Source organism: Nipponia nippon, unplaced genomic scaffold (genome assembly GCF_047370975.1).
Source record: "Nipponia nippon isolate SJK-2023a ecotype South Korea unplaced genomic scaffold, ASM4737097v1 scaffold_5, whole genome shotgun sequence".
NCBI classification, from domain to species: Eukaryota; Metazoa; Chordata; class Aves; order Pelecaniformes; family Threskiornithidae; genus Nipponia; species Nipponia nippon.
This window is the reverse complement of record NW_028262369.1, coordinates 96134537-96146053: the sequence shown is the minus strand read 5'-3', so window position 1 is coordinate 96146053 and position 11517 is coordinate 96134537. Positions and strand designations below refer to the sequence as shown.

General features: G+C 38.6%; 1 protein-coding gene across 8 annotated transcripts in view; it reads right to left on the bottom strand.

Annotated features, from left to right (window-relative positions):
* Positions 1 to 571: 571 nt before the first annotated feature.
* ARHGAP15 (Rho GTPase activating protein 15) overlaps positions 572 to 11517 on the bottom strand; it is a 331375-nt gene continuing 320429 nt past the window's right edge. For all 8 annotated transcript variants that reach the window (XM_087731936.1, XM_087731934.1, XM_009461784.2 and 5 more), the window contains one exon: positions 572 to 1843. In XM_087731936.1, coding sequence (XP_087588062.1) covers positions 1660 to 1843 — 184 coding nt within the window. In that variant the 3' untranslated portion in view covers positions 572 to 1659. The remainder of the gene's footprint in view (positions 1844 to 11517) is intronic.

Below are 11517 nucleotides of genomic sequence, written 5' to 3'. Positions count from 1 at the left end.
GCTTGACATTAACACGAAAAATATTTTCTTGAAAGTAAAGTGAATTTGGGTTCTCCAGAATGGTATAGTTTTGTTCAGAAATTATTATGTTGAATACTTGAGATACGGGGGAGATGTTTGTTTGGTTTTGTGTTTTTAATTACTGGTCACTACCCCTCTGTTTTGCTTGATTTTTCAGACATGTATGAAGTCAGAAACCATCTTGGGGCCAATTTTTATGTTTTATTGGTGTTATTTTCTGCCTGTATTAGTACCTGATGAAAGAGCCTGGTCTTTGTTAATGATCAGGCCTCATTATACACTCGTTCCCATAAATGACCGCTCTGAGGAGCAACCTTTCCTGAATATTGTGGTATTTTGCAAAATGATGCTAAGTAAAAACTGAAGTAATCCATGATCTGCTGAGGTGATACTGAAGACATATCTCTCATGCACAGCAGACCTATGCATTAATCCTATGTTTTGGGGTCTTTAATTGCTTTAAATATTTGCTTCTAGATCTGTGTTTCACACATCTTATTTACATGGTTTATTTTTCATTTTATGAGCAAATCGATAACCAGACAGACTCTTTACCACACTGGATTAGTTTTATTTATTCTCTTTGAACTTGATTAAAAAGCTGTCAAACATAAGTCTACATTTTATCAGCAGAATACTTTTACAAAACAGGGTAGGAGATGTGTATAGCTGGAAACATACATTTCAAAATGAAACAATATTTGATATATTCTAGACAGTTACCCTTTTGTTTATCCATGACAACTGAAACTAACCATCAAATGCATAAATTGATTCAAGTCTAGCCAAGTAATCCTAAGGGCATATGAAAAGGCTTTTTTTTAAAGTTCTTTCTAGATGAATTTAATGTAGTTCACCAATAAAGCATCCTCAGGAGCACAATACAAATGCTACAGAACATGAGATAGCTGGGGAAAGCGGGCAGATGTACAGTGTGATGAAGAATCAAAATGGTTGTTACATTAAAATGAGCAGTCATGCAATGTCTTCATTCCGTGTACTGCATTTAAGTAAAAATGCCAAAGTTCCAATTTTGTGTTTAATTTTTTTAAGCACTGTTATGCAAATAGTGACATTCTGGTGGTGTATTCTTTTATTTGTTTAAAAGTATTAAAAGTAATCTTTTTTTGAACTCTTGGAGTAAGCAAATTGATTGTTCATCATGTCTTTAACTTCCAATATATATCAAAAAGAAAGGTAAATTTTACTCAGATTAGGTGCAAATGAGCTGGTATCACTGTTTTAATTCGTTGTCTTTAATATACGTATTTTAATCCATCTCCCACAAATCTCTTCAATTACTATTTGTCTGTCTGTGCCATTGCATATGTTGGTAAACAGCATTTTCTATGGTCTTTGGCCATATGCTGTATGCTCAGCTTGCAAAAAAAGTGACACTTGGAGTGCTAGCATAATGAAACTCTCAAAGGGTTAATGCAGAATACATATAGGCAAATGTTGACAATATTTTTTATTCCAATGTTTGAAAATTAAACACAAAATCATCATTAAGTTTTCACAAAATGAGGCATCTGTCACTTGAAAGAAAAAGAAATATTTCTGAAATATGTTTACAGAAATGTAAAAATATTAGACATCAAGACAGATGTGAACGTTTTCAATAACAGGCCCTGTCTGTCAGTCTTCCTCAGAGCCGAAGATCTTGCTGTACTCACTCAACATAAGTTCAACTATCTGATTTTGGTACAGCATGTGGACTGCCATGTTCCCTGTCTCCTTTTCAGGTCTAAGGAGCGTTGGTCCAAACACAATTCCCAAGCTTTGTGTTGACATAAGATTCACGGATTCCTTGGCTGCTATCCTGTTGACGAAAGGAAAGAATTGGTTAAAAAAGAGGGATGTCAAAGGAGTCGCTGTTGCATTTGAAGTACATAGAGGCACTTTTTACTGATTTTCCTAAGAGGGATGTTTGTTTGGTTAAGTTATTAACAAGAAAGAAAAGAGTGAGGGAAGAGACAACTTCTTCCAACCTGACAAACAAGGAAAGGAGAGTGAGCCCCAGACAGCAAGATGTTCACGGGGTGGATGTCTAGAGCCCCATTTACACTGCTCTTATATCAGGGCACAATTATATCTGGTGAATGAGCATTAGTTGGTATGTGTGCTGTAAGGCAATAATTTCTAAGCTCATACATTTAGATACTGAAAATAGGGATTTCCCTTTACACTAAGGGAACTGAGCACTTTTGGTTTCAACAGTTTTGGTGGTTCCAGGGAGAGGCTTCCCTGTTTCTCTTCACGTGATCTCCAGCACTGAAAGAACTGGGAAAACAAAAAAAAAAACCCTTAATATAGAGCTCATAGGAAACACATTCCTTTTTCTAATTTAAATCCAATAAAGTTAGTATGGTCTGAAATAGATTGTGAAATTTATGTAACTAAAGACTTTTGCATGCCTTATCCTGACACAAAGTTTCTTGAAAGACACTGAGACCACATACTTAAATGAGGTGACTTAGAAAATAATGGTAAGGATTATAACCTTTGATATCTTTATTATCCACAAAATTACAAGAGGAGGACTGTTATTATTAAAAGTTGATCTTATGTCTGTATTAAGAATTAATATTCTTATGGAAATGACATTAAGGATGAAGAAGTTTAGTCTAAGAACAACATAGGTTTAATGGATGGAGTTTAGGTAGGCAGTTTCACATAAATTTCTGCCACAGTATGAACTAAGTAGAAATCCATTTCCTTCCACCCTCCAGAATATATAATGTATCCTAGGTTGGAAAGACTAATAAATGAAGATACATATTTTATAAATAAATTACACAGTTCTAACAAGGAATGTGAACTAAATGTAACTTTAATATGTAATTGTTTGCATTTATAGATGCTTCCTTAATCTGCTAGTTTTAACTTAAATACTCCAAGTGGACTGTTGAAGCCAAGTTCTGTTTTTCCCCCCTCTCTCTCATTGTCACTCATTTACTTTTTTAAAATCCATTTAGCAATTTAAAAATCATCATAGCTGTCTGCTTTCCCATACCTGTTGCTGAATTTACAGCAAGCTACTCTATAACTGAAAGAAACTTCGTGAGACATAAAGGGTTTAATCACTTAAAAAAAGGTTTCTTTCATGTTATCAGATGGGTCACAGAGCAAAGGGCGGTGTCTTGTAGATTTCTGCCAATCTTGTCCTTTACCACATTCCTTGAACATCAACGCTCGCGTTTTTTTCCCATATATAACTAGGAAGCATTACTTAGTTCTGTCTCATGCTTGTAACCGTGGTGTTCATTGCACAAAACACTCTCCATATGGCACTAATCAGATTGGCTTAATTATTAGTTTCTTAAAATATAGCATCTTTATTACAAATTAGAAAAAATAATTATCTTTCCTCTGTGGTAATATTGACATATTGTCTCTTCTCTTAGGAGTTCAGAAAGTCTCAAAAGTTAGTAGTTTTATTGCCAAATGACTGTGTGGGCTTCTGATGGACGTCACACATCTTTATCACAATTAAAAATGTTTGTTACGGGGCAATGAGGTTGTTTTGCTTAATGCCACTAATGCAAAAGCACATACATCAAGCTTGAGGCCTCTCTGTGAGGACTTGATTTCTGTTGAGCTTGTTACATGCTAGAAGTTGGAAATCTTATGAAGTATTTGCAAACGACATCAGCATGGGTAGAGATGCTAGTTCACCAGAGGAAAAAACATATTCAGCAGCTGTACTTTGCGTAACTTTAACTTTAGAGATCACCAGTTTAGCATCAGCCATGGCTTTGCAATGAGGTGGTGTTGATGATGGCCGGCATCGACGAAGCTAGAGAAGAAAAACCTTGCAGGGAGCAGAAGGCAGTGGACCCTGGTGGCAGAGCTCAATTTACTGAAAGGAGAAGAGGGGTCTGACTTCCTTTACCTGTAAAATTTGGAGCAAATTGTTTGCGATCCTATGTTTCTGATGTGGACATAGAAAATGGAAGATGGACGGCCAGCCTCTCTGTCATTGTTTGCCATCTTTCTGAAGCAAAATAATTCCCCTTGTTTTTCCTGGAGATGCCATCCTGCACGCAAAGTCCTGTTTGAGTCCAGGCGTTGCCAGCACGTGGTGTGCAGTTGCTCAGCTCTCAGGAGGTGAGGGTACGGCATGAAGCAAGGGAGAATGTGCAAGGTGTGTGTTGGCAATGGAGAGGAACCAGCTATCTGTTGTGGTTCATCGATATGGAACGTGGCACTAACATCCATGTATTTTTGGGGCTCCTAAGCTTAACGCTAGTATAATAATTATTGTATTGAGAAAATCTCTTGAGAATTCTTGATATTTTCTATCTATTCATGCAGTCATATTTGTTTTGATGACCGTAATAACAAAAAACTGTATACTAAGCAAACTTGGAAACTTGGAAAGTCTGAGTAGTTAAATAATCTGTGGTAAAATACAGCTACTGGAAGGAAAGAAGGAAGGAATTCAATCCAGCCTGAATAAAATAATTATAAGTTTAGGACCTTATACCTTTTTAAATTACAAATATTTACCAATGAACTTCTATAACTAATATTTCTTTCATCTGTTCACAGAAAAAAAGTGAAAGCAAAATAAAACCAAATATGCACAATTTAAGCTATTACTGTAGCTGCTAAGTGAAATTCAGTTGTTAAAAGAGAAAATCCCTAAAAATGGGCAAGAATTCTCCTTCTGGCAAGAAAAAGAGCAGAAAGAGTGATATACCATTTACAACATAAAAAGTGAAAGGAAATGCCACAGCTACATTTTGTCAAGCCCAAATGAAAGGAGCAATGATCCCATCAATTTAAGATTATTTTAGAAACAATCTATTATCTGGTGCCACAGATGTTGGAACCATATCAAGAAATTCTTGGGTGTTATGCTGTGCAAGATTCCCCCCTCCCAAATAAGTGAGCTGAACTGCAAACTTCAAGAATGGCTTCAGTCCTTTAAGATCACAAGTCAGGAGATATACAGAAGATACAGTTCTCATTATTAATAGTAATGAAATTAATGATGTTTTAAAACAGTAGAAGTGTCTAATAGGAGGGCTCTAGTGTCAATGGTAGATATATAAGCAAAAATACTTGGAATTTATGCTTTGGCTGTTGCCAAGGCAACCGTAAGCTGGAAAGCGTGTGACTGAGAGCAGGGCAACTCTACAGCTAAGAGGGTCATTGTATGGTGAGTTTAGGTCTCTAGTTCCATTAAACCTACACTTTTCAAACACTCTAAATAAAATCATTATTAATTTTGACATTCGGAAAGCACATTGGATTATTACTTCAAACACAGTAGGTGTTAGGAAACGTTCTTTATCCATTTTTATTCTGTAATAACTGCTGAGAAGGGGAAAGTGTTTCAACAGTGACTCTGATTCCTCGCCATTATAATGTTCCTACTGCACATCAAAAATTAGGGAGAGAAGTCAGCGTACTTAGGGATGAAACCCCATTGGAAAGGGCACTGTTTTACTGTAAACTGGAGAGTATTTGAGGGTAGAGCTGTCCTCTGATAGCTGCATTGAAAATTGCTCAGTCTTGTTGTCTTAGCCCTTTCCAGCCTAAGAGGTTTTAAGTTTGCTCAATGTTAGGGGCATTTCTACCTTTAGCAGAACTGTTTTTAGCCACGCCTAGTTCCCTTTTACTATTTTAAATTATATCTAAGGGGAACTTTTCAATAAGACAATCCTGCTGCTCTTCCATGAATTGGTAATATAGGCTATGACTAACAAGCAATACATTACAAAATGAGGGGATCAGAAGAGTAAGAACGAGTCATCTGGTAAAATATTATAGGCCAGAACGGCAGGTGTAGGAAATGCCATCCTCTGAATTCAGTAGAGGACCAAGGGATAAAAGTAGGTTTTGATCTGATTGGAATCCTGTCCACCAGCATTATGCACAATATTTTATTTAACTAAGGAAGTCACTGCCATGAGAGACAGAAACCAAGTTCTAAACAGAGGCTAAGAAAGACTAAAGAAGCATGGGAATAAAGAAAACTCCCTGGAAAGGAAAAAAAATGGCATATTTGTGACATCTGTCCTCTTGGTATAACAACTAACCTTACAGAATTAGGAACCAACTCCTCTCTAAGTGGATTATTCCATGACAGCCCATTTGGGTGGGTTTTGTATCTTTGCTGAACTGTGCTAGTGACCACTGTCATGGTCGGAGCTGCTCATCTTGGTGGACCGTTGGGCTGATTTGGTATGTAAGTTCCTAAGAACTGCCTTAATGGGTCAAAGTCTGCACATCCCATTAATTTCCTTTACCAATAACTATCTTAAATTACCTAATATCTGGTTCCTATACATACTCAGGCATATGCGAATGTAATGTTTTAGCTTAAAGAGTCTGCCCTGGGAATGGCTCAGCTGCCTTCTCCGCTGACTCGCCTTGACTATACCCCTGTTAACAGGTCTTTTCACTACACTGTTATGGGACAGTTTTTATGCAGCAGTTTTCTGACTTTTGCTATTGAAGAGCTCCCAATCAATTTGAACGTGTTAAAATTTGACTTTTATGATGAACAGTTTCTAGCTCAACATTTTATGCTCCTCTCCTTCCCAAATGCTGGTTCACAGGAGTTAAAAATAACAGGTATTACATACTTTGCTTTAGTGACAAGACATTTGGGAAGGAATCATCCAACCTTGAAATAAAATCTTTATTGAAAGCAATTCTACATCCATGCCAGTCAGATACATTGTATGATCAGAAGAGGTGTCCCAGGGGAAAGCTTGGCGCAGTAGACAGGGTTGATTACTTGGACCTCCTGTCAGTTCTTAACTCATTGACAATGGCTGAGACATTCAGTACAACTTTGTTTTCTTTATTTGGAAATAAAGTTAATATACTTACCTTAACTGTGCCAAATGTACTGGAAAATAACCTGATAATAAAACGTACCATCCTACAAAGTGATAATGTCTGTGTGTGTATAAGCACATTTTGGCAGGGCTTTTGCAGACGGGTTTTTCAGTGTTAGGAAGGAAGCACAAGTACAGAATGATGCACAGATAAACTATCAGGTTTCTTCTGAATCTATTTCCTTTCCATTTAAGGCCTGTTACATACTTTCCTGAGATACAGCATATTACTGCAACGTCATTTTCTGTTGTAAGCTTATTTCAGTTCAGCTATAGTAGTTTTCTTCAGGAAGAACTTAAGTGCTTTTTGGCACTAAAAAGACAACTGAACTACAAAGTTTGGCTTTGAGAGTCCTCTTAAAACACAAACAACAATAAGTGCACTTTTATAACAAGTCAAAACCTTGCAGAGATATCCATATCCAGCTGGATATACCAGCTCAGGACAGACAGCAAAATACCCCTGCTGTGGAGGAAGGGTGCAGGGCCCGTGCACCACTTAACCCCATCTTGAGAGACTTACAGAAATAATCAGTGGTAAGTGAGCCCCTGATACCATAAGCTCTGTTTGTGTAAACTGTTGAATTCATTGCACTGCAACATAGATAAATTTAAAATTTAGTAATAAATGGGGATTCTTGATATTTTATGAATGCAAACTAAACCTCATTATTATTTATGTACTGGCTTTATGGATGATTTGCTCAGTTGCATTACAGTGGTATTCACCAGCTGATGAAGCTAAGCAAATGCAAACATTATCAGTTGAATCCCCAGCTTGTTGTTTGTGAAATCTGTATACAACATTGGGAGGGGGGAACTTTCTGCGTATGTAGCTATGACCTGAGGTTTATGCTTATAGAGGAGCTCCAAAATACTACGTCTGTCCTTTTCAAGATGTGATCACAGTGGACTAATACAGTTTTAAGCTACTTTGTTTTGCCTGTGTAAAATGTAAAGCTACTTTAAATTTCTCTTTGCTCCATAGGTTGAATTCAAAACAATAACTGTCCAAGACTGGTAATAGAGAAACCAGGTCATGGAGTATGATATGTTACAAGAGAGGTCAGAAATAGTTCAGACATACTTAAGAGCTCGCTTTTGCTGAAAATAGCCTCCATGGCTCCTGGCCTACAGAAACTCCATAGGCTTCCTGTGCTCTGCAGCTGTGGGTTCATATTACAGCTCTTTGGGAAAAATCCCTTCTCTTCAGTTGCTCTGGGACAAAAGAAAGAGCACTTGATGCTGTCTTCTTCTGCAGACTAGCCTTTAAATCTGACCGTTGGGTGGCTATATATAGTACCTGGACAGCTGACAGGGACCTGGTGGAGAATGGGCTTCCTCAGGGGATCCTCCACATATCTCACAGCACGAGCCCTTCCCTGGATGAACTGCCTTGGAGTCTAGCCCTAAATGAAAACAATAACTAAACTAACTCCGAACATCGGTTCACAGTTGGCTGAATAGACTCCGAAAAACTGAAAAAAGGCATTTATTCTGTCTTAGCCTGATTTAATAAGAGAACAGTTCAAAATAAAATCTTTTCACCATTGGGTGAACTTTGCTACCTGTATGACTTCTTTCTGAAGAGCATGTGTGCTCTTGCCTTTGCACACACCTCGCACACACCTCACACACTGCCTGTCTTGTAGAGAAAGTCTTCGTTTTCCAGGTGACTGAGGCCAAGATGTAAAAGCACATTTAGATGTCTAAAGGGACTCAGGCCCCTACAGAGGCTTCATTCAGGAATGTGCTTTGGAGAAGTCCTGCTTGTTCTGCACAACGGGAGCTGTGCTCCTGCCTCCGCCCTCAGCTGTGGCTGTATGAAGAGAGCAGGGCAATGTGGTACCTGCATCTCAGCCTTGGCATCCTTTCTTTTTTCTGGCCGTGTCCTGTGCTAGAGGAGCTCCAAAGGCAGAGGGTGCACACTGGCACCCATGTGTGCACCCTCTGCAAGGGCAGGAGTTCATCTCCACGCTGTGGTGGCTCCACTGAAGAGCCTGGTGTGGGCAGATGCTCAGGTCCTGCTCCCCCACAGAAAATGGAGTTAAAGAACTGGATTCAAAATCTTTTCATAAAATCTTCCCTATTACTGCAAAAGTTCCAGGTCTCTCTTTTGGGAAACTGACCCAACTGGGTGATCTGCTAAGTTCTTCCATTTACTGACAACCTGCTCTCTGTCCTCCCAGTTTGGCTTGGTTTTTAATTTTTTGTGTGTGAATGCAAACTGCTTCTGACTAATGCTCATAAGACCAGAGGGAGGAGATCTGGCTAGTCCGTGTTATCACAGTGCGAGTTGCTATTGGGCCTGAAGTTTGCCTCTTCGGGGACAGCCACTTGGTCGGAGTCAGCTGAAGGCCACAAACTTCCTTAAGAAGCATCTCAGACTCCTCTGGCTGCAGCTCCACGCACAAGGAGCCACAATTTTTGCCTTCTCTGACAGCCCTGTAGCAGCATATATATCTCAAACAACAGGGAACCCCTCTTCAAAAGTCACACTACCACTGCAAGCACAAGTCTCTCCTTGGGGAGAGGATGGGAGAGAACAAAACCACGTGTGACAGATGTTAGGCAGATGCTAATTCACTTCTTAGAGGTGTTTGGATAGCAGAGTGATAAAGGCAGTGTGAGACTACATAGAATAATATATGTTCAGACAGAGGTATAACACATAGACCCCTTAACTGTATTTTTGGCTGCTGGTGTAACTTCTGCTGTGATTTTTTTTTTTTAAATTCTATTTCTGACTTTTTTTTTTCTGCAGATCAACTAGCTTATTATAAAGAGTAACCTGTCAGAGGTCCTGGGTCTGCACATTTTTTTGGCCTGTGTGACTCAGAAGGCAACAGATAGTTTTACATTAATAAAGCTTTAACTTTTTAAATTGCGTAAATATTTTTGTTCAAGAATGCCTGAAGCTACATTTGCTTGTAGCATGAAAAATAAAAAGCAGTTAGTAACCATCTCCCTTAAATCAAGAATTGTAAATATAGAACCTTTATCATGAGCACAGCACATCCAAAAATGTCTTTGTAAAATAAATCAAATTATGTGAGTTAATTGATTCCAGGCAACATCAGCAACTGCAGGTGGAAACTGAATAACAGGATGTTTATTAATGAAGGACTATTAATCAAAATTGACAATATCAATTCCTGTTTCTTTTATTTGAATTCTACCTGCAAAATCCATGGACATCATTGCTGAATTTTTAAATAAAAATTTAAAAGTAAGGAAAACACTAACACTTGGGATTTTAGCTTTAGATGTAGGGCTATTTGTTTAAACAGCGAAAGGATATCCTAAATCCAATTTGACAGGCAATGCCAAAGATGCCAGTGGTAATTAATTAGCACTTAATTTAGACCACAGAACAACAGGATATGGAATTGGTGCTCAGTGCCATTTCCCCTTAGGCTTCATCTCATGAGGGTCAGGAGTATGGCTGTTGCATTGAAGGTCAGTAAATAAATTGGGGGAACACATTGACACTGGACTTTTCATGATAGATATCCTTCACCCTTATTACTGCCTCTGGCTATTGCTGATGAGAAAAGGACTGCAATTGTTCCATGAAGAATGCTGTACACAAGCTCGATTCGAGCAAGGTAGCGTTTGAACTCACGCGTCGTACAGTAACAGGGCTGGATGCTTCCTACGGGCAGAGAGCTGTCTCAACTTTGTATCTGGGCTGGAAGTAAACTTCTAACTGTAGCGTAGAAAGCTTGAGGAACTCTGACAAGCGAGAAAATTCACTTAAAAGCAGTCCTTAAGTTTGCTAGATTTGTGAGCTTAGCTTTAGATTAAGCATAATTAAAATCAATGGAAGATTTTAAAGTGAGGTTAGAAACTAGGTCAGCAAGGGAAAAAACACATTTTCTTATTATCCTCTTGTCTTTGTCTTAATAATATTTGACATTCTTCCATAAAGCTAAAGGCTCTTAATAAAGGTGGATTAATGTTATTAACAACATTGTTTTCTGATGGGGACACTGAGGTTTTGACATGCTTAGTGATGGACAAACAAAAAGTATGTGGCAAAAAAGCAGAGCCACCAGTTCTGCTGGTAACCCAGCTGTTTTCTAACTCAGTGAAAGAAGCCACCCTTCTACAACACACCCAAAGCAGAGGGTATATGGAAAGCACACAGGAGACCCTAATGAACCTTGCTCACAGATGCACATAAATTACATTCTTTGGTTCAGATTTACTGGTAAGAAAAATAGAAAGATGATGAGACTCGGTATTTTAATACAATCCTCCTCCTCCCAGTAAATTTAGTGCATCTGCCAGCCACTACTATGCTCTTTCTTCCAGTAATCTCCACTTGTCTTTCAAAAGAGTGTCTCAGGTGGAAGGGTGTCACCACTGGTGCTGATACTCAGCAGTTACAGCTGTCTGAAATTGCTTCTTACAAACCATACCCCACTGTGCTTAACTAGTCCAGTTCCACCATGGCCTGCAGGATGATGAACAACTGGAACTTCAGCAGTTACAGCAGGCAAATCCTAGATGTACTCCACTAGCACAATTTTATCTCCTTGGTCCCCAGAAGGGCTGTCTGCATTGCTGCGTCAGGAAAACACTGAGTTAGACAGCAGTCCCTGCTCAGAAAATGTATTTTGGAAGCCTCAAGTTA